General features: G+C 50.0%; 1 protein-coding gene and 1 long non-coding RNA gene across 16 annotated transcripts in view; one reads left to right on the top strand and one right to left on the bottom strand.

The window, feature by feature from the left end:
• CUX1 (cut like homeobox 1) overlaps positions 1-22,724 on the bottom strand; it is a 466,860-nt gene that overhangs the window by 19,667 nt on the left and 424,469 nt on the right. For 11 of the 14 annotated variants that reach the window (XM_055392894.2, XM_055392893.2, XM_055392898.2 and 8 more), the window contains one exon: positions 14,830-16,330. The exons of the other annotated variants lie outside the window; for them this stretch is intronic. In XM_055392894.2, coding sequence (XP_055248869.1) covers positions 15,688-16,330 — 643 coding nt within the window. In that variant the 3' untranslated portion in view covers positions 14,830-15,687. Of the gene's footprint in view, positions 1-14,829; positions 16,331-22,724 lie in introns of those variants that run through there. 14 annotated transcript variants of the gene reach the window in all.
• On the top strand, positions 3,198-6,707 carry LOC134758844 (uncharacterized). Of its 2 annotated transcripts, none has more exons than XR_010134494.1 (2): positions 3,198-3,492; positions 5,671-6,707. It is a non-coding gene; the product is annotated as an uncharacterized lncRNA (long non-coding RNA). The 2 variants fall into 2 exon arrangements; XR_010134495.1 differs by lacking the exon at positions 3,198-3,492 and adding an exon at positions 4,219-4,271.

Genomic DNA, 22,724 nt, shown 5'->3' on the forward strand with positions numbered 1-22,724 from the left:
TGAGGTCAGGAGTTCGAGACCAGCCTGGCCAAGACGGTGAAACCCCGTCTCTACTAAAAATACAAAATTAGCCAGGCGCGGTGGTGGGCGCCTGTAATCCCAGCTACTTGGGAGGCTGAGGCAGGAGAATCACTTGAACCTGGGAGGCGGAGGTTGCAGTGAGCTCACATCACGCCACTGCACTCTAGCCTGGGTGACAGAGCAAGACTCCGTCTCAAAAAAAAAAAAAAAAAAAAAGAAGTTAACTTCTGTCTGGGAATGGTGGCTCATGCCTGTAATCCCAGCACTTTGGGAGGCCGAGGCAGGCAGATCGCTTGAGGCCAGGAGTTCGAGACCAGCCCGGCCAATATGGTGAACCCTGTCTCTACTAAAAATACAAAAATTAGCCGGGCATGGTGATGCACGCCTGTAATTCCAGCTACTCGGAAGGCTGAGGCAGGAGAATCGCTTGAACCCTGGAGTGGATCGCACCACTGCACTCCAGCCTGGGTGACAGAGTGAGACCCTGTCTCAAAAAAAAAGAGAAAAAGATAATAAATTAAACAGAGAAGTGAACTTCTTAGGGAGGCCTACCCTGACCACCCGATTTAAAACTTTAACCCCTTTCGGCTGGGCGCAGTGGCTCACATCTGTAATCCCAGCACTATGGGAGGCTGAAGCGGGCAGATCACCTGAGGTCAGGAGTTCGAGACCAGAATGGACAACATGATGAAACTCCTGTCTCTACTAAAAATAACAAAAATTAGCTGGGCATGGCAGTGTGCACCTGTAATCCCAGCTACTTGGGAGGCTGAGGCAGGAGAATTGCTTGAACCTGGGAGGAGGAGGTTGCAGTGAGCTGAAATTGTGTCACTGCACTCTAGCCTGGGCAACAGTGAGACCCCATCTCAAAAAAAAAAAAAGCCTAGGTGTGGTGGCTCGTACCTGTAATCCCAGTACTTTGGGATGCCAAGGCGGGTGGATCACTTGAGATCAGGAGTTTGAGACCAGCCTGGCCAATGTGGTGAAACCCCTGTCTCTATTAAAAATACAAAAATTAGCTGGACGTGGTGGCATGCACCTGTAATCCCAGCTACTTGGGAGGCTGAGGCAGGAGAATCGCCTGAACCTGGGAGGTGGAGGTTGCAGTGAGCCAAGATCACGCCACTGCACTCCAGCCTGAGCAACAGAGTAAGACTTCATCTCCAAAAAAAAAAAAAAAAAAAGTTTAACCCTTTTCACTTGCTCTTCCCATCCTCCTTATAACATTGATCACCTTCGAAGCAACTATCTCATTCACTTATTTATCACGTCTACTGTCTGTCCCTCCCACAAGAAGGTGAGCTCCTGGTTTGCCCTGTAATAACCCCAGCGTGTAAGGCAGCGGCCCACGGTCAGCCTTCGGTATGTATTAGCTCACGGGCGAGTGGATACTACCCCGCGGCAAGCATCTGTTTCCTCAGTTGGAAAGTTGCACCGGGATTCCCACAGCTGCAGGGTCTCCCAGGCTGGGGCACAGCTGGCCCTCTTTGCAATCCGTCTGATGTAAGCATCTACCACGGCTCAGTCCCACCCCATCACAGCCAAACCCAGAGGCCATGTGTGTTAGAGGAGACTAAAGACCCCAGGAGATGGGGCCTGGCCACGGGCAGCAAGACCCTGGCAGGGCCAGCCAGTCCTCTGCTGCTTCCACTGCAAGTAACTGCATAGGCCTCACTTGGATCCTTCCAGGCTCGCTCTGCCACTGGGTGCTGGGTGAGTGGTTTCCAGGTCTTCTCACTGGGTCCTCGCGGTAACCCTGTGAGTTATCCGTCCATCCATCCATCCATCCATGATGGAGTCTTGCTTTGTCGCCCAGGCTGGAGTGCAGTGGAGGTATCACGGCTCACTACAACCTCTGCCTCCTGGTTTCAAGCGATTCTCCTGCCTTGGCCTCTTGAGTGGCTACAGGTGCCTGCCACCACACCTGGCTAATTTTTTTGTCTTTTTAGTAGAGACAGGGTTTCACCATGTTAGCCAGGATGGTCTCAATCTCTTGAACTCGTGATCCACCCGCCTCGGCTCCCAAAGTGCCGGGATTACAGGCATGAGCCACCTACCTCTTACTTTTTCAATTGGAGACAGGGTCTCACTCTGTCACCCAGGCCAGAGTGCAGTGGTGCAATTATAGCTCACTGCAGCCTTGAGCTCCTGGGCTCAAGCGATCCTTCAGCCTCCCGAGTAGCTGGGACTACAGGCATGTGCCAGCACATCCGGCGAATTTTAAACATTTTCATAGAGATGGGGTCTTGCTATGTGTCCCAGGGTGGGTCTTGAACTCCCGGCCTCAAGTGATCCTCCTGCCTTGGCTTCCCAAAGCCTTGGGATTACAGGTGTGAGCCATCGTGCCCGACCGAGTTTGGCTTTTTATATCCCCTTTACAGAGACAGAAACAGAAGCACTAGGAAGTTAAACTCATTTATTCTTTCAAAGATTTCCTGAGCATCGACTTAAGACTTGCTTACGGTCATCAGCCACTAAGAGATGCTGCTGGGATCCTGATACAGCCAGTGTCTCCTGACCACAGAGACACTGACGCCTCCCTGAACAATGGGAGGGTTGTCCTCAAATCCCGCTCCCTGGAGGCCACACCACTGCCCCAAATGGGAAGCTCTGCTATTACTTATCCATACTTGATTCTGCTTGGGAAAAAAAAAAAAGGGCTCTTTGTATTGGTATTATTTATTTTTTATTTTTTGAGCCAGAGTCTCACTCTGTTGCCCAGGCTGGAGTGCAGTGGTGCAATCTTGGCTCACTGCAACCTCCGCCTCCTGGGTTCAAGTGATTCTCCTGCCTCAGCCTCCTGAGTAGCTGGGATTACAGACATGCGCCATCATGCCTGGCTAATTTTTGTATTTTTAGTAGAGATGGGGTTTCATCATGTTGGCCAGGCTGGTCTCAAACTCCTGACCTCAGGTGATCTGTCCACCTCAGCCTCCCAAAGTGCTGGGATTACAGGTGTGACCCACCATGCTCGACCAGGGCCCTTCCTGTTGGTATTCTAAGAGTCTGAATTTCTTGGAAAAGACAGGAACTTCAGCAATGCCTGCCTAAGGCTGGGCCCAGGCTGTGTCTCCCCTGTCTGTGGAGGCCGGTCACTCCACACTGTATGAGTCGGTTGCTAAGCAACGGCCCACTGGCCGGGAGCCCGGGCAACATCACGGTAGCTCTGTGGAGCCCTCCCAGTTCCCTGGTTGGGTCCGTACATGCAGGCCCAGGCCTCTGCCACCTCACAGGAATCAGCGATGAGCTGAAGTAGACACCAGCAAGCTGTGTGCCCCCAAAGCTGGCATGTTAGGACTGTGGAGAGGAGCAGCATGCCCCCAGGCAGCCACTCAGAGGGGCTTTCTAACAGAAGCACACAGGACCACTGCAGACAATTCAAGTGCTCTAATATATCTCATCATCACGTCACGCCACTCTGTCTACCTGCAATTGTGTTTCTTCAGAGCATCAAATAAGGAACGCGGCTGGGTATGGTGGCTCACGCCTGTAATCCCAGCACTTTGGGAGGCTGAGGCAGGCAGATCACTTGAAGTCAGGAGTTCGAGATCAGCCTGGCCAACATGGTGAAACCCCATCTCTACTAAAAATACAAAAAAAAAAAAAAAAAAAAAAGCCAGGTGTGGTGGCGGGCACCTATAATCCCAGCTACTTGGGAGGCTGAGGCAGGAGAATCGCCTGAACCCAGGCGGTGGAGGTTGCAGCGAGCCGAGATTGTACCATTGCACTCCAGCCTGGGTGACAGAGCCAGACTCCATCTTAAAAACAAAATGAAACGAAACAAATAACAAATAAGGGGCCGGGCATGGTGGCTCACGCCTGCAATTCCAGCACTTTGGGAGGCCAAGGTGGGCAGATCACTTGAGGTCAGGAGTTTGAGACCAGCCTGGCCAACATGGTAAAACCCCGTCTCTACTGAAAATACTAAAAATTAGCTGGGCGTCGTGGCGCACACCTCTAAGCCCAGTTACTCGGGAGGCTGAGGCAGGAGAATTGCTTGAACTCAGGAGACAGAGGTTGCAGTGAGCCGAGATCGCGCCACTAAACTCCAGCCTAGGCAAGAGAGACAGACTCTGTCTCAAACAAAAACAAAAGCAAGGAACAAGGTTCTGTTCAGACCCACTTAACTGCAGGGACGGGAGAAAGGTCAAGGCTGAACCATTTGCCTGGAATGGAGGCATCGCCCAGTTGCAGTCAGAACATGAAATCTCACTCTTTTTCTGCCTCTGAAGCTGGCCCTGCAAAACCAGGTGCAACTGCAGTTTTGCTTAATTAAATCTCACTTTAGAAGCACATGGGGAGGCCGGGCACAGTGGCTCACTCCTATAATCCCAGTACTTTGGGAGAACCAGGTGGGTGGATCTTCTGAGCTCAGGAGTTCAAGACCAGCCTGGGCAACATGGTGAAACCCCTCCTCTACAAAAAATTAGCCAGGCGTGGTGGTGCACACCTGTGGTCCCAGCTACTTGGGAGGCTGAGATGGGAGGGTTGCTTAAGCCTGGGAGGAGGAGGTGGCGACAGACTGAGATCCTGTCTCAACTTTCTGAGGAAAAAGACTTTGAGCTAAGTGTTCCTTTTTTTTTTTTCCCAAGATTTAGGGTCTTGCTGTGTTGCCCAGGCTGGAGTGCAGTGGTGCCATCATAGCTCACTGCAGCGTTGAACTCCTGGGCAGAAGTGATCCTCCCACCTCAGCCTCCAGAGTAGCTAGGACTACAGGCACATGCCACCATGCCCAACTAATTTTTTATTTTTTGTAGAGATGGGGTCTCACTATGTTGCCCAGGCTGGTCTCAAACTCCTGGGCTCAAGCAATCCTCCTGCCTTGACCTCCTCCCAAAGTGCTGGGCCTATAGGAGTTACAGGAATGAGCCACTGTGCCCAACTGTTCTTTCTTCCTTCCTTCCTTTCTCTTTTTTTTTTTTTTTAACATTTCTTATTTTAATTTAGTTAGCAGATCATGAAATACATCGGGGCATACCTAAACTAGCAAACAGAAAAATTAACCACGTTAGACTTCAGTCTGTCAAATACCAAACTGGCAGAGTTCTTAGGGTTATTTTTTTGTTTGTTTGTTTGTTTTATTGAGACTGAGTTTCACTCTATCGCCCAGGTCGGAGTGCAGTGGCGCAATCTCGGCTCACCGTAACCTCCGCCTCCCAGGTTCAAGCAATTCTCCTGCCTCAGCCTCCCAAGTAGCTGGGATTACAGGCACCCGCCACCATGCCTGGTTAATTTTTGTATTTTTAGTAGAGACGGGGTTTCACCATGTTGGCCAGGCTGGTCTTGAACTCCTGACCTCAAGTGATCCACCCGCCTCGGCCTCCCAAAGTGCTGGGATTGCAGGCGTGAGCCACTGCGCCAGGCCAGCTCTTAGGGTTTTATGCAGGCCTCTCCTATCTGAGGGGACCAGCATTTTGGGCAACTCTAGAGACACCCCTGGCCCTAAGTGACTGCATCAGACACGGGGCTGCCGAGGGCACCTGGCACTGGGGGGTGTCTCCGTCCCATACTCTGGGTTCTCCCACTGGAGGGAGGATTGAATCCAGTTGAATTGGGAGAGGGGCTTACGATTCTGTATCACATGTGGACATTTCACCATCTGAAATCTCCAAATTAATACGCGACCAAATCATGCCCCACTTCCACCAGACACACGTCGGCCTGGCAGACAGCTCTTTTCCAACCCAAGATGAGCAACAGCCTCTGAGTCACAACTGCACGGAGAAGCCTAACAGCCACCTCTGCAGAGCTCTCCCCCCACGTCCAGCCCGAGCGCCATCTGGAAAGAGACTCTTCTCAGTAGCCCCGTCATTCCAGAGACCCGCAAGCCACTGTCCCACTCGCAAGCATTAAGTGGTGCCTTTCACTTGTCTTTCTGTTACATCAGGAGTCAGGGGCACAGTGAGACCCCCACACAGAAGGTTGAGGCCACGCCACTGACCAGCTGCAGGCCACATGGCAGAGGAGACTGGCCGTAGTCCTGGTCGCCCGAGTGCCATCGATTGGGGCTGCCACCACCAGCCCAGTGCCGCACCAGCACTGGCCACCATTCCTAGTTCCCCACAGCAAGCCTATATGACAGGCGATGGTGTCTCCATTTTACAGACAAGGAAGCGGACGCCAGGGAGGGTAAGGGCTTGGTTCAAGGGTAGGCAAACAGTGCTGGTGACAACAGCAAGTAGGAACGCAGGCCCTGGCGAAGCCCTTCCTGTGAACCGGATGCAGATTGACAGAGCAGTGCCCGAGATCCCCATGTATCCTAGAACCACACGGTTTTCTGTGTGCCCGGAAGCCACACGCCCGAGGACCTGTGGACAGGTACAAAGAGGACGACCTCGGGAACGGCGATTCTTGAGGTGCCCTTTGGACCCCGAATGACAGTGTTTGCTGCTCGTCCTCAGGCCAGAGCACTTTAAATAAAAACAACCCACACATTCTTGTGTTTGTATAAAAGATATTTACTTCAATTATCACACCTAGGGTGCTAGTGAATAATAATACATGGTGTGAGTCTCATACAGTGATATTGCTTCTCCGTATTATATAGGGACCGTTGTACAGTGCTGAGAACAAACATCGTATGGCTAACCAAAGACAGAGGGACAACACCAAGGGGCCGACGGGTGCCTCCCCCACCCCCACGCCAGCCAGGTCAACTTTGACTCTTAATGTAGAAAAACAAATAGCAAGAAATAAAATGTTACCAGAGAGATGTCACACAGCAACACACCAGAGGCATCTCAAAGCGATTTGTACAAAAAAAAAAAAAAAAAAAAAAAAAGACGACTTTTTTTTTTTTTCCTTTTTTCTTTTTTGGTCAATTGGGTCTCTGTGAGGATTGGAGAAAAAAATCTGTGATTGTGAGGATGAACAAACAAGCTCTAGAAAGATCTAAGACTTGGTGCGTTACAGAAAATATAAAATACTGCTAAAATGTAAGTCGTGACAAAACGCTGGAGTGGGGGTGGGGTGGGGGGAGCTGAGCTTATAAAGAGTTTTCCGGAAGATTCCGCCACCCTGTGAGTGCGTCTTGTGCTGTTAGTAGTCTGGACAGGAGCGTGGTGCTACCCGCTCTCAAGGCAAGCAGCAAAGAGTTATTGCACAAACGCAAGGAACTAGGTCTCTTATTCAATGCAAAGGGATGTGGGGAAAACCACCTTCTTTTTACCCCCACTTTTATTTTATAACAAGCTATTCTCCAATGTTTTAAGAATTTTGGGTGAATTCTCACATCTCCAGAATACACGGGATTTTTTTTTCCCAAGAGGTCTCAGATGGGGGTACGTGAGATGCCCGTTTTCTCAAGGGAAGAGGCAGAAGATGGTTTGAGAGAGAGAAATGCATAGACTAATTAGAGAAAAATGAAAAAAAAAAAGGCTTCTGGGGAGATGGGGACCATTGTTTCGGTGGAGGGTTTCTTTCAAAGAGAGAACAAAATCAGGGCCCCCGGCAATCTTGGAGAAGGGGAGGTGATGATATGGAAAGAGATGCTCTTCCCAGCCTACCTTGGGGTGAGCAGGGCCCTTGCCTTGGCCTGGGGTCAGTTTCCTTCTGCTGGGCCCATGGGATCGAGGCAGGGCGCCTCACCTTCACACCCGATTGGCAACAACTGGGTGTCCTGCTGGCTGAGCTTGGGGCCACAGCAAGCAATCTCCACACCCAACCTTCCTCCACATTGAACCACCTATAGGGGAAAGGGGCCCTCTGCCTATGATCTCCTAGGTGAGCCCTCAAGCCACAGCCTGGTACTACAAAACACTGTTGCTTTGAAAGATGGTTTTGACCAACTTTGTACGCAAGAAAAACAACAACAACAAAAAACCAACCAAAACATATCAACCCATGCGGGCCTTGCAAGAAATCACTCTCTCACTTGGAGGTAAAGTCTTGGCCAGGCCACCGCGCCCTCTCTGACCATGGCTCGCCGAAACTTCATGAACCCAGAAGTCTTACCAGAGGCTCTAGGAGGCTTTGGGGAACTGAACTTGGCTTTGCTAAGATTCCTCTGAAGCTCCTCAAGCGAGCATTCTTCAACTCAGCAACTCCCTCACACGTTGGTAAATTTTTTTGTTCATAAACACTCTCATTTAAAAAGTTAGACACATAGAGACCACCAGTTTTTGAGTGGCTACTCTGGAGACAGGTGTTTGATTTTGCTGGGGAAACCCCCTCTGCCCCCCAGTCAATCCCCCAGACGCCTTGGTTCTCTGGGGGAGTAGGGGAGGAGAGGAAGGCAGAGGATAGTAACCACTAGAGTGACAGCAAAAAGCATTTATGACAACAAAACACAAAATAACAATACACTCCTGATAAGTACTTAAATGATTAACCTAATAATAAATAGAAGAGGATAGAAATAATTTTTTTTTTTCTCAAGGAAACATCCTTTTATAATCACCCTCACGCACGCCGGCAGGTCAGTAGCAGTCAGTCCATTTCAACAAGACAAGATTAAGTGCTGGAAGGGATGGCTGTGGCCTCAGACACTGGGGAAGGGTCTCAGCTTCTGAATCACGGACACTCCCTATCCTGCCTCGTCAGGCCAGTGGCTCCGGCCAGAGCCCGTGGGCCCTGCACGCCCAGCACAGTGGTCACCAAGAGGCAGGCTGGGAGACTGGAGGGAGTCGGGGAGGCCTGTTTTCCCTTCGGTTCATGAACAAACGGAACTACAGTGAACAAACTCATTCATAACCTGAATCGTCCTGGTCTAAAGCTTACTTTGAGTTCATTTGGTGTGCAATACGTTATTTTTTTAAAATGAAGAAAATGATTTCAATTGCACAGAGCTTTTACACATAGTCATCTATTTAAGTGCTGTTTAAAGCAAACTACAAAAAAAAATAATAATAAAAAAGAAGAAGGAAAAGGGGGGAAAAAGAATTATAAAACAAAAGCAGCTCCGTGCCACTTCAATGTGTCTTGCTGAATGGTCTCTTGTTTCACCAGCAGAAGTCCCAATGCTTCCGTACACACTGTGCTTCTGATTAATTTCCATAGGGATGTAGCCGTGACATTGGGATATAAGGCACCTTTTCTTTCTGATTACAGAAAGCTTGATACATAGCATATAGCATATTTTGTGGTAGAAATTAAAGCGTAAACACTACAGAAATTACAGTAACGCAGACTAATGCTTTCTTAACATTATCGGGTAAACTAAAAGGATTCATGAAAAGCAACTCAAAGGCATCTTAAGAGTTTAAGAACGGGGGCATGGGGGAAGTGCACATTTATGCATAGCCAAATGTCTTTCTCTCGCCAGCCTTTTTTTTTGTCTTTTTTTTTTTTTTTTCGGGATTTTTCGCCTACAATGCCCAACTTTTAAAGTTAGCATTTTGGAGGAGACTAGGCGCTTTGGAAATGTCTTGTTAAAGCTAAATGTCACTTCATCCAAAAATGAAAACTCGAGATGATGCCACGGATGGCATGGACACGGTTATCTTTGGAGGGAAGGTGGTGGTGGGAGAGGCCTGGGCAGGAGGAGGCAGTTTTTGGAAGTCGGGCAGACAGGCGGAAATTGCATTTCCTTCCATTCCCCTGACCAGGGTGGTGAGGAGCACAGGCCGCCGGGGCCTCTGGGATTGGGAAGACTGGGCTGGGGGGCCGGGAGTAGGGCTGGGGCTTGTTTTACGCTCTGCCCCCCACACCCCCTCCTCTTCCATCCTGATTAAGCCCAAGGGTTGTGGACTTAACTTTCAGCCCATCTCTAAGGGTTTCACATCTTTCTAAACTTTATTGGGTACCTGCTTCCCCTTTTCCCTGGTAGTTTTCATCTACAAAAAGTCAAAACCTGATCGAAATAGAAATAAGATCATCAAATTGGACCATTCTCTTAGCGTTCGAGTGTGCCGGCCAGACTGGCATTCAGTACACGCTGAGATCCAACCACATCACACTGGCCTCAGGTCACCACCTTGCCACTCAGGGCACAAGCCCTGCCCTTGTGGTCACAAAGGCTTCCCTAATGTCGTCGATGCCCAGGTGAAACCACAGAAGCACTGAGGGATTTCTAAATGTGAGCTTTGGCTGGTCAATGCCCAAGCACAGGATGCTGTCCCCATCCTTAGGTTCTTACTTGCAAACTGTCTCCAGCAGGGGAACACTTTGGCCCCCACAGTGGACAGACCCACCTCCAACCAGCAGCCCCGGGAGCTGATTTTCTTCGGTGCTGGATGGGAACTGGCATACTCTTTTGGGACAAGAGGGTGATGCAACTGTGGACGGGGCGTGTAGGCTGGAGGAAGCCATCTATCCTTTTCCGTCTTTGAGATGTTTGATGTTTGCAAAGGAGTGTTCGCAGTGACGCTAAAACCATGCCAGAGACAAGAGACACCCAAGAGCTACAGCGTTCCCCAAAGCCAGCTGGGAATCTTAGGAAGTGTCCTCATGTGGCCACTTTGGGGCAGTCCGGGACAAGGATAATGGCCATGATGGATCTTAACAGCTGAGCAGGACTGGACAGAAAGGAAGGCGGACCAAAGACAAGACCCTCGGAGGCCCGAGACCACGCCCTGCCTGCAAAAGAAACAGCTGCTGGAGCTTTGGGAACAGGTGGAAGGGAAACATCCGTGTGCCTTGCAGAGCACAGCTGTTTGTCCGTGTTGCGCTCACAAAAGGAGAGACACACAAAGCCGGCCCACCAGGCAGAGGGATGTTTGTGTCTGCTGCGCTGGCAGCTTTTCTGCTCTCTCCAGCCCACGTGCCTCACAGTCCTGTGGGGTGTGGTTCCGGGTGACATCAGAAGGAGAACACAGGTTAGTGAGGTAGAAGGGACAATGAGGAGTGTGAAGAAGAGGGAGGACATCTGGGGAGGGACAGGGCCCCCCACCGGCAGCACAGGAGCCAAACCTCCAGCCTAAAGTACCACAGCAAATAGCCCAGCACGCCCACCGCTCATGCCCCGTGTTGCTACATCTCGCCCTGTACAGCTGGCTTGTCGGCCTTGGGATGAGTAAGGTCTATGGGCTTTTGTTTTTACTGGTCTGCCAAGAAGCGCCTGTCATACTGCATTTAAGGCAAAGGCTGTAGCCCCTCAGTTCAAAATCTCTCTGCTTTTGTGTGACTCCCAGAAGGACATGCGTCTGTTCCCCTGGCTCTGCTACTTTTCAGTAAGATTTGCTTTGCTAAAATCAGAGGAATGAAAAACATTGCATAGAATGTCAACAGAGTTCATTGATCACCCTTGCATCAAAGGACATGCATGCAGGAGGAACAAAGTCATCCAGTCCAACCTTAGTCGGGAAGGCACCTGCCCATGAGAGAGCTCACCTGGGGACTCCTGTTCCCCTCTCTTTTTAGGGCCTGGCTGTGGCATAATCTTAAAGTAGTCAGCCGAGGCCCACAGCGATCTCTTTGCAGCCTGTGTAAACTGGTCATGAGCTGCACGCCTGATGCTGGCCCTGGCCAAGGAGGGAGATGGGGTATGAGAGCTGGCCACCTGGGCTTGGGCGGTGGCCAGAAAGGAATATTTAACCCAGAGCTCTGCTGCACTCTGGGCCCGGACCGCCAACCAGCAGACCTGAACGTCCACATCAGACAGGATGGTTTTTCAACGGGAAGAAAACAAAGATGGCGACAGGAAGGAAACTGAGCAGGGAGGTATTTGTACTTTGGAGGTACAAGGGATCTACCCCAGGGAGGCTGTCGACTGGTATCTTTTGCCTCAATTACTTGCACAAAGTAGCAGGTTTTGATGGTGGGCCCCTGTGAGCCACGATCCTGGCATTTCTCAGAGAGTTCTCCCACGCATGCATCCCTGGTCTGTCACCCCGATCCTGTCCCAGGAGACGCTTAGAAGCTGCCTCATGCCAAGATGCCTCCTAAGATCGTCTAGAAGAATCCAGTTGAGCTAAGCTCCATGGCTCTGATAACCCTTTCTAAAGAGAGGTCTGGTGAGCAGAAACCACAGATGTCTTCACTGACACAGAAGTTCAAGAGGAGGTTACCAGGGAGCTCAGGGGTTGGGGAGGAGGACAGAAGACTCCTCTGGGGTGGAAGTGAGTTGGGCACAGGTCTAGGACAGAACTCACACACCTGCCATCTCGGCTATCACAAGGGAGCTTGGGCCGGAACTCCGGGTCAAGAGGCTAAATGCAAACACTGATTTTACGCCGAGCCTCTGCTTAGCCAGCTAAGTTAATGGCAAAAGCCTTAAGTTATGAACAATGCCTCCAATTAACAAAAAGAAGCCATTTAAAATGGCATAATGGAGCTTGTAATTAAGTGTTAGTGTTTTATATGGAACCGTTTCCCCCAGGGGAGAGGTACAAATCAGCTTTTTAAACTCATAAGAGCGTGAAGAGGAAGGGGGTCGGCTGCCTGCGGGGGCCACTGCTTGGAATGCCAGCCTGCTGAAGGGGAGCCATGCCGAGGGGACACTGTTCAAGGCACTTGAATACTGCTTAGCAAGATGAGAGATTAACCCTTAGACTCCAACTGAGGGGCCCAACCAGGAGGGGGTGCTCCCCTGGCCACGGATTGCTGTATTATTTTAGTGGCAGCTCTTAGAAGTATTACAGACAGTCTAGCTTCACATCAAAGATCTAAGGTTAGGATCTCTATTTTTTTAAAAAAAATAAATAACAGAGGAAAAAAATACACAGAACTGCAAGCAAAATTTAACCAACTGATTGTATCTGGCACCAGATGTAAGTCTGGCAAAAAAGACAGAATGGGAACCAACAGTAACCTAGTTAAAAATCTAAGACGTAAAAACAGAAAAGAGAAAACAACACATATGACTAAATTGCTTGGGAGGGTCAAAATGACTGCATTTTAGACTGTTACTGTTTGGCCACTAGAATGGACAAATCTGTATTTGTCAATTTCCTCAGGTTTAACACCTTTGTAAATAACAGTCATGCCTTTAAAACTAAACCCTAGCCTACTATTTCCTGTTAACTTCTTTTTATTCTTATGAAAATCAGATGATATTTAAAGATTCATCACACATGATGACAAAAGTCCCTTGAGGGTTTTGTGGAGAGGACACCACAGTCGTCAGGGCTCTGCCACTCACTGTCCTAAGGGTCACCGATGTGAACTCACTCTTCTCAATGCACCTGAATCAAGCTAGATGTTGACCCGTGTCCCCTTAAGCTCCTCTAATTTTGAATTCTCTTCTCCCTGAACTGGATTTCAAGTTCAGAAATGATACCCCCAACAAAAGACAAACGAACAGCCTGCCTCCCAGCCCCCTAGAGCCTTCTGAAAACTTCTTATTCATGAAAAGGCATTGTCTTTAGTGTAGTGACTCGAAATTTGTGAAAACGTGAACTAAGTGCTGCAGCTGCAGGTTAAAAGACTGTAAATGAAATAATCTCTAAAACATCATGCAAGAAACGTGGTTTCACATCTTACAGTCAAAGTCCTACAAGTTAATTAACAAGCACACGGAGGTGGAACAGCCAGAGCATACCTTTAAAATTATAACTCCCTCCCACCCCCCAAATAAAAAAAAAGTAATATTAATTAAACTTAAGAAATAATGAATGCACCATTAAAATGTCATCCAAAGATGTTGACCTAAGACAAAGGTTTCAATGATACACAATACGGTCAAAAAGTTTTCAATCAGTAATATACAGTATGACAACTACATCTTGTAAATTATACCCAATACTGCCGGCAGTCTATCCCTCTAAAGAATATTTGCCCCTTTCATCCCTTCCTAACAATCAGATAATAAAATACAGCACCTATAAATAAGCAAAAAAAAATATATATATATACCGAAATCATCTATTGTTAGTTTAAAGATATGGCAATAAAGAAGTCTAAATTAGCAAACTTGTAGAAGCCGTAACTGATAAAACAGCTTATTGAAAAAGGTGGCAGTAATGCACTCTACGTGTGCACAGGTACTTAAGAAAATACACAGACGTATAAAATTGCACACACGCACACGCACGCACACTCTCACCCGCCTCTATTCTCACGCATATACACATAGACAAGGGAGGAATCAGAGACAAGTTAGACTTTCAGTTTGTACTTAGACTGCCCTAAAACTGTGCATAAAAAGAACTAAGAGGCGAAATGAAAGAAGGGCAAATGGTAGGTTTGGAAGTTGAAGAGCATCCATGTTTTGGTGTGAATTTGGGCCATTTCTACGGGCATGGGAGTGGGGAGCCCAGAATGCCACGTTCTCTCTCCTGCAGAGAAAGGAAGTTTCCCACGAGTTCAACAGGGTCATCAGTGCTTGCGGTGGGAAGAAAAAGGGAAAGAAGAGAGAGAGTGCGCGTGTAAGCCCTGCCCAGGCCTGGGGAGTGTCTTCCCCTGGGAGGGCTCAGTTCATCAGGTGTCCAGGAGAGTGGTGTGAGGTGAGGTGCCTTCTGTGCCAGAGAGAGATCCGTAGACTGCTATCTACTTGGGGATGGGCCCGTCTGGCCCTGGAACTGCCTGCTGTGCTCGCCCGGACTACTGTCTCCTTTCTTTCAATGCTTGCACACGTGCAGACGCACAGACAGATTGAGACACCATAAATTAAACAAAATTAACAGGTACATGCTACAGTTCTAACTTGTCTCCTAAACCTCCAAGATATGAGGTCTGATCAGCGTGCTCTGCGGTTAGAGGTTAAAAAGCAGATTATAAAATACCTAGATTCGGATCTTTTCTTTTTTTTTTTCTTTTTTTTTTTTTTTGTCCTGATTTGGCCTAGAATGGAGTGTATTAAACAAACCCTGGTCTGCAAAACCCAGGGTCAGTTAAAGCTATACATCAATGTGCACTACATGTCAGGATTCTATTCACGTACAAGAAAACACTACGTCAGCTACCACAAAATCAGAGTTTCCTGATGTGACGTTTTCTTTTTGTTAAAAAATATGTGGAGTAAATGTGTTTTATTTTAATTCAAAGTTTCAAACGAGAAGATTCTTTTCTTGAAAATATTTAGGAATCCAAACTAGTGTGTTTAGAGTCGTTTTGACTGTGCAATCTCTTAGTGGCAACTGAACAGCTACAAAAACTTTCTTTTTTAATTTTTCTGAAAAATCCCACCCCCCCCCTTTTATTTTTTCCTGGTTTAAGAAGATAATAGTGTATTATCGCTCTGAAGCCATTAGATGGCAGATAAAAAGCCCCCTTTTAATATGTGGGTTTGATTTTTTTTCTTTTAAAGCCCACACGGAACAGGAGGACACAAGGCAAAGCTGTAAGAGTTATTCCAGAACCTGTGGAAATCACTTAGGGCAATAAAAAAAACACTTCAGGGTACAAAAAAGCTCGACCACACATTTCCGTTTTCTTCCTTGAAAACACGACATAGATTGGGCTTAATGCTCCTTTGTTTTCTATATGCACCTTGGCCTATGGCGATTTTGCCCTGTGGCCCGCAGGGCGGTAAGTGCGCAAAGCGGTCCAGGGGTCCAGGCCGCGGGCTGGGTCTGGGCCGCGGGGTTGGTGGAGGCCGCAGGGTCGGCCCGGGCCTCAGGGTCGGTGTGGGCCGCAGAGTGGGTCTGGGCCGCGGCCTTGGATCTGGGCCTCGGGTCGGTGCAGGCCGCGGACCGTGGAGGGGGTCTGGGCTGCGGGCTCAGGTCCGGCCCGGGGTCAGTGCAGGCCGCGGGCCAAGCCCAGGCCACGGTGTCTGCAGCGCCTGCCCCGTCCGACCCCATCCAGGCCCTTGTGGCCCAGCCTGGCTGCCCGCCCCAGGGCCGCGGCCCCTCAGAACTCCCATTCGATAGGTTCCTCCCGGCTGGCGGCCTTCTCCAGGCGGTGGATGATGCTGTTCAAGTTCGCGGCCTTCTTCTTGCGCAGGGGGTTGTCGCGCGAGTCCCGGGCGCCCGCGGCCTCGGGGAGGCCGAAAAGGCTCTGCAGCGAGCTGGGCCTGCGGGGGGCGCTGCTGCTGCTGCTGCTGCTGTTGCTGGGCGGCGGCGCGGAGCTCCGGGCCGCGGGGCCCTCCCCCGGCGCGGCGGCGGCTGAGGTAGCGGCGTCCTCGGGGGCCGCGGGCGTGGCGGTGGCGGTGGCGGTGGCGGTGGCGGGGCTGGGCAGGGGACCCGGGCCTTCCACGGGGCCTCCCTCGTGGTCGTCGTCGCGGGCGTCGTCCGGGCCCGGGGTCCCCGAGGGCGGCGGCTCCGTCTGCTCCGCCGGCCGCGGCACCTCCTCCCGCTCGGCCTCTCCCTGAGACTTGGGCTCCTCGGTGTCGGCGCTGCCTGGGCCCTCAGTGGCCTCCACGCCGTCGCAGCTGTCGCCCTCCGAGCTGGGCGCCGCCCGGCCGCTGCGGGCCGAGGGTGAGTCGCTGGCGCCCGCCTGGCCCTGACTCCCGGCCTGAATTTCCTCAATGAACAGTTCTCTGCGGATCCGAGACCTACAAGACAACAAGCGGCGGGGACGTGAGGGGGGTGCTGCTGGGGACAGGGCCTCTGGTGCTACCCCAGCCAGACCCCTCTCTCTGGGGCTCCTGCTCCGTCCAGCCTGGAGGCCCCTCCGTGCCCCTCCAGCGACCCTCGGGCCACGGGGCAGCCCCTCTCCAGAGTCACCACCCACCCCTCCGGACCTGGCCAGGAGCCATCCCAGGGCTGGGACACCACTCCCCTCTTCTCCACTGCAACAAATTGCCGCGGGCACTTATTTTAATTTTTATTTTTTGAGACAGAATTTCCCTGTTGCTGCCCAGGTGGAGTGCAGTGGCTCAATCTCCGCTGACTGCAACCTCTGCCTCCTGGGTTCAAGCGATTCTCCTGCCTCAGCCTCCAGAGTACCTGGGATTACAGTCACCCACTACCACATCCAGCTAATTTTTGCATTTTTAGAAGAGGTGGGGTTTCACCATGTTGGCCAGGCTGGTCTCAAACTCTGGACCTCACATGAGCTATCTGCCTCGGCCTCCAAAAGTGCTGGGATTACAGGTGTGAGCCACTGCGTCCGGCCACTTATTTTTCAAAAACCTTTTGGAAACAAGGCCTTGTTCTGTCACCCAGACTGGAGTGCAGTGGTGCCATCACAGCTCACTGCAGCCTCCAACTATTGGGCTTGAGTGATCCTCCCATCTGAGCCTCCTGAGTAGCTAGGACCACAACTGTGTCACTATGCTTGCTAATTTTTAAATTTTTTAAAGAGATGGAGTCTTGCCATGTTGCCCAGGCTAGTCTTGAGCTCCTGGGCTCAAGCAATCTTCCTGCCTGGGCCTCCCCAGGTGCTGGGATTACAGGCATGAGCCACCACTTCTGGCCAGGGTTCTTATCGAGTGACACGTTTCCTCCATCCCATCCCATCCCGCTCCAACTAGACTGAGAAAGGCAAGGTCCTATTTATTCTTTGTACACCCAGGCCTTGCACTGGCGCCTGGTGTGCAGTAACGAAGGCTGGGTGAGTTCATCAATGAAACTGCCTGATAACCGCTGCATCCATCAGGACTTCAGGAGAGAGGACCAATTATTGGATAGTGCCCAAAGTGACAATTTTAATCTCTGAGCCACAGAAGGTCAGGTTGGGGGCTTGTGGTCCAGGGTAGGGTGGAATTCCACCAAATTCTGTATTTTTTCTTTCTTTTTTTTTTTTCCTTATTTTACTTAGAGGCAGTGTCTCGCTCTGTCACTCAGGCTGAAATGCAGTGGTGTGATCATAGCTCCCTGCAACCTCCACCTCCCAGGCTCAGGTGATCCTCCTGCCTCAGCCTCCTGAGTAGCTAGGACCACAGGTGTATACCACCATGCCTAAATGTTTTAAATATTGTAGAGACAGGATCTCATGATGTTGCTTAGGCTGGAGTGCAGGGGCAAGATCATAGTTTACTGCAAACTTGACCTCCTGGGCTGAAGTGATTCTCCTGCCTTGGCCTCCCAAAGTGTTGATACTACAGGTATAAGCCACCAAGCCCGGCCAATAAGGCTTTCTGAGGCTGGGCATGGTAGCTCACGCCTGCAATCCCAGCACTTTGGGAGGCTGAGGCGGGCAGATGGCTTGAGGCCCGGCGTTCGAGACCAGCCTGGCCAACATGGTGGAACCTTGTCTCTACTAAAAATACAAAAATTAGCCGGGCGTGGTGGCAGGTACCTGTAATCCCAGCAACTCAGGAGGCTGAGGCAGGAGAATCTCTTGAACCTGGGAGGTGGAGGTTACAGTGAGCCAAGACTGTGCCACTGCACTCCAGCCTGGGCGACAGAGCAAGATCCTGTCTCAAGGAAAAAAAAAAAAAAAAAAGGTTTTCTGGGCTCCTACTCTGTGCCGGGTCCTGTGCTGACTGTGGGGACTCCCCTGGGGAAGATCCTACTGTAGCTTAGCCCAGGGTATTGAACTCTGGTGGGGTGCAGGGGGTTGTGAATCTGCTACGGAGTTATTTGATTCCTGCGTGCAGTGAGCTCTGAACCTTGTCCTGAAAGATTTGTGAGCTCTGGTTCAGAAAGGAAAGGTTCTGAGAAGCCCCCCAGAAGTTCCAAGGTGTGTAAGTCTTTCCCCCTTCCCTGGGGCTACCTTGGGAGCCCAGGAAATGGTGGCTTCTGTGAACAGGTTCCTGGGCGCTATGGCTTTCAAGTTCCTTGGCAGTGAGACTGCTAGTTGGGGCGAAACTCTCCACCCCACCTATTCTGGTTGGGGAGGCGGGAGGCTATACGGGTAGTGAAGGTTTGGTCCCAGCCCGACCCAAAACCAGAGTACAGGCTTTTTGGAAGCAGGCACACTTGGGTTGGATATCTGGCTATGGTGCTTACTAGCTGTGCAACTTGGAGAAGTTATTTAACCTCATAGCCATAGCATTCTGTGAGAAATAAGAAAATTTCATTTTTCTTTTTTTTTTTTTTTTGGGATGGGAGTCTCACTCTGATGCCCAGGCTGGAGTGCAGTGGTGCGATCTCAGCTCACTGCAACCTCTGCCTCTTGGGTTCAAATGATTCTCCTGCCTCAGCCTCCCAAATAGCTGGGACTACAGGTACGTGCCACGACAACTGGCTAATTTTTTGTATTTTAGTAGAGACGGGGTTTCACCATGTTGGCCAGGCTGGTCTCGAACTCCTGACCTCAGGTGATCCACCTGCCTTGGCCTCCCAAAGTGCTGGGATTACAGGCGTGAGCCACCACGCCTGGCTACAACTTCAGTTTTCTTATTTCTTGTCTGAAAAATGTGGAGAATGGTATATTCCTTGCAGAGAAGTTATTAAGATTAAATAAGGTATTAAATGTATGATGTAGGACCCAAAGTAGCCATTCAAAAAGGGGTCACCCTTCCCCCTATCCAGCCGCTGTTTGTGTGCTGTGATAAGCCCTAAGGCTGGGGTGGGGAGCGGACACCGTTAGGCATGGGGCTTGTGTTTCCATGCTCATGAGCTTGGCCCCTGTGTGCAGACTTTGCCTGTAAAATGGGGCCAGCAGCACTGCACTTGGGTGCTGATGGAGGGACTAATAAGATGATATATCTATAAAACTGTCTGCTCAGGCTGGGTGCAGGGACTCATGCCTATAATCCCAGGGCTTTGGGAGGCCTAGGTGGGAGATCACTTGAGCTCAGGAGTTAGAGACCAGCCTGGGCAAAAAAGCAAAACCCCATCTCTACAGAAAATACAAAAAATTAGCCAGGTGTGGTGGCATGCACCTGAAGCCCCAGCTACTCCTGAGGCTCAGATGGAAGGATTGGCTGAGCCTGGGAGTTCAAGGCTGTGGTGAGCTGAGATTTTGCCACTGCACTCCAGCCTTGGCGACAGAGCGAGACCCTTTCTCAAAAAACCAAAACCAAAACCAAAATCAGAAAACAAACAAACAAACAAAAACCTTTTTGGCTCAGCGCCTGGCACATGCTTTGTGCTCCACAGATGTGAGACATCATCCTTCTTAGCCTAGATTTGTCTCCATATTTCTAAGGAATACTGTCTTCTGGCCTAGAAAGATGAGCTTCCAGGAGCAGTTGTGGTTTTTAGGGAAGTCACACAAGGCTCGCAGAATGCCATGGCTACGAGGGTTCGGAATCCGAGTTCCTAACTGGGTGGACCTGTTTTTCCAGGGGAGAGCAGTGTCCTGTGGCGTGTTGTTCTGGCAATCTCGTTGTCAATCCTGGGTAAATGGTCAGCCTGAGATATGTTTTTTTTTTTTTTTTTTTTTTTTGCCGGGGGACAGGGTCTTGCTCTGTTCCCCAGGCTGGAGTGCAGTGGCATGATCACAGCTCACTGCAGCCTCAACCTCCTCAAGTGATTCTCCCACCTCAGCCTCCTGAGTAGCTGGGATCACAGGTGTGCACCACCACGCCCACCTGTTTTTCTATTTTTTGTAGAGACGTGGTCTCACTATGTTGCCCAGTCTGGTCTCAAACTCCTGGGCTCAAGCAATCCTCCCACCTTGGCCTCCCCAAATGCTGGGATTACAGGCCGTGCCCGGCCCCGCCTGAGATATTTTTAATTGCCTTTAGCCAGAGACATTCCTAATTCCCTTAAAGTGAAAGGATAAGAGGAAATAAAGCTTGGTTTTTTTTTTTGAGGGGGCAAAAATTGACACCAAGTGTTACTCCCTGATGGTTCCAGTGGGACAGGAGAAAAGAAAATCTACTTTTCCTGTTTAACCCCTGAGAAAAGAACGTAAAAAACTACGTTCTTGGTTAGGGATTTAACACATCCAGTGTCGGGAAGCTCTGTCGGGTATAACGGCAGGTTGGTCTGTACAAAGCATTTAGTGAAAGAACCAAAGTGTTGGAGAAGAAACTCAGTCTGCATCTCTGCTCTGCCCTCTGCCCTTGGCCTGCTGGGTGGGTGGTCTTTTTTTTTTTTTTTTGAGACGGAGTTTTGCTCTGTTGCCCAGGCTGGAGCGCAATGGCGCGATCTCGGCTCACTGCAACCTCCGCCTCCGGGGTTCAAGAGATTCTCCTGCCTCAGCCTCTAGAGTAGCTGGGATTACAGGCATGTGCCACCACACCGGGCTAATTTTGTATTTTTAGTAGAGGCAGGGTTTCACCATGTTGGCCAGGCTGGTCTCGAACTCCTGACCTCACATGATCTGCCCGCCTTGGCCTTCCAAAGTGCTGGGATTATAGGCGTGAACCACCAAGCCCGCCCCTGCTGGGTGATCTTAGACAAGCGACTTCATGCTAATTTTGAATGCTCACTTCTCCTTCATTTACTTTATTATTATTATTATTATTATTATTATTATTATTATTTTCTGTAGAGACAGGGTCTCACTATGTTGCTGAGGCTGGTCTCGAACTCCTGGCCTCAAACCATCCTCCTGCTTCAGCCTCCCAATGTGGTGGAGTTCCAGGCATGAGCCACTGTGCTCAGCCCCTCGTTTCTCCTTCCACCTGTTTCGTTGCTTATAAAATTCTTCTCTACTCCAATCCTCCTTTCAAGAGCCTGCTCATTTCATACCTCTTCCATGATATTTTTCCAGATCTCTGCAGCTCAAACTCATCTCTTGGATCCCATATTTGACTCAGCCCAGCCTGCTTTGTTGTGGAGTTATTTTTGAAAGGAAGCATTTGTTGAGTGTCTACTCTGGATTCAGACCTGGGATTCATTTATTTTTTTGAGACAGAGTCTCGCTGTGTCACCCAGACTGGAGTGCAGTGGTATGATCATGGCTCACTGCAACCTCCACCTCACAGGTTCAGGCAATTCTCTTGCCTCAGCCTCCTGAGCAGCTGGGATTACAGGCGCACACCACCACACCTGGCTAATTTTTGTATTTTTAGTAGAGATGGGGTTTCATCATGTTGGCCAGGCTGGTCTCGAACTCCTGGCCTCAAGTGATCCACCCACCTTGGCCTCCCAAAGTGCTGGGATTACGGGCATAAGCTACCGCACCCAGCCCAGACCTGTGATTACTAAATTTTACTTACTAAGTTTTGAGGTCCTACTGGTATTCCTCTTCTCTCCCCTTCTCTATCTTTGCCACAGGTGTACCACTGAATTTGCTAGTGCTAAAATGCACAAAAGAGGCATCCCCACAATGACCGCAGACTACAGTGTGACGGGTATGACTGTCAGAAGATCAGCAAGACAAGCAGCAAACTGAGAAACCCGAGGGGGTGTACCCTGGCCAGGGGGCAGTGACTGCCATGCAGCTGAGGCCTGTTGGGGGACTTGGGAAACAAACGTGGCTCCAGCAGGGCCAGGGAACATACTTTTGGAACTGTTTTGTATAATTGGTAGCATCTATGCCCAGATGGTAACCTAGGGCTTTGCATGCGTCTATATTATAGAAAGAGTTATCACACATGCCCTAAAATGGATGTGAATTGCAGGAGACTTCAAAGTGCACGCATCTTTGTGGCTAGAAAGTAGAGATGGCATCTAGGCGTGGTGGCTCACGCCTGTAATCCCAGAACTTTGGGAGGCCGAGGTGGGTGGATCACTTGAGGTCAAGAGTTTGAGACCAGTCTGGCCAACATGGTGAAACCCAGTCTCTACTAAAAATACAAAAAATTAGCCGGGCATGGTGGTGGGTGCCTATAATTTCAGCTACTCAGGAGGCTGAGGCAGGAGAATGGCTTGAACCTAGGAGGCAGAGGTTGCAGTGAGCCGAGATCGTGCTGCTGTACTCCAGCCTGGGTGACAGAGCAAGGCTCTGTCTCAGAAAAAAAAAAAAAAAAAAAAAAGAAAGAAAGTGGAAATGGGATAGCATGGCACCTGGCAAAGAGAAGCTTCAGGAAACTCCTGTCCACGTTTCCGTTCATTTCCTTCATTCTGCTTCATTACTGTTGAAGTTTCCTTCCAAGTAGAGGGACCTCCACTGTTCTAACTGCTGGCCTCCCTCTGCCTCTGTTTTGATCTGATTGCTAAATT

Source organism: Gorilla gorilla, chromosome 6, assembly GCF_029281585.2.
Source record: "Gorilla gorilla gorilla isolate KB3781 chromosome 6, NHGRI_mGorGor1-v2.1_pri, whole genome shotgun sequence".
NCBI classification, from domain to species: domain Eukaryota; kingdom Metazoa; phylum Chordata; class Mammalia; order Primates; family Hominidae; genus Gorilla; species Gorilla gorilla.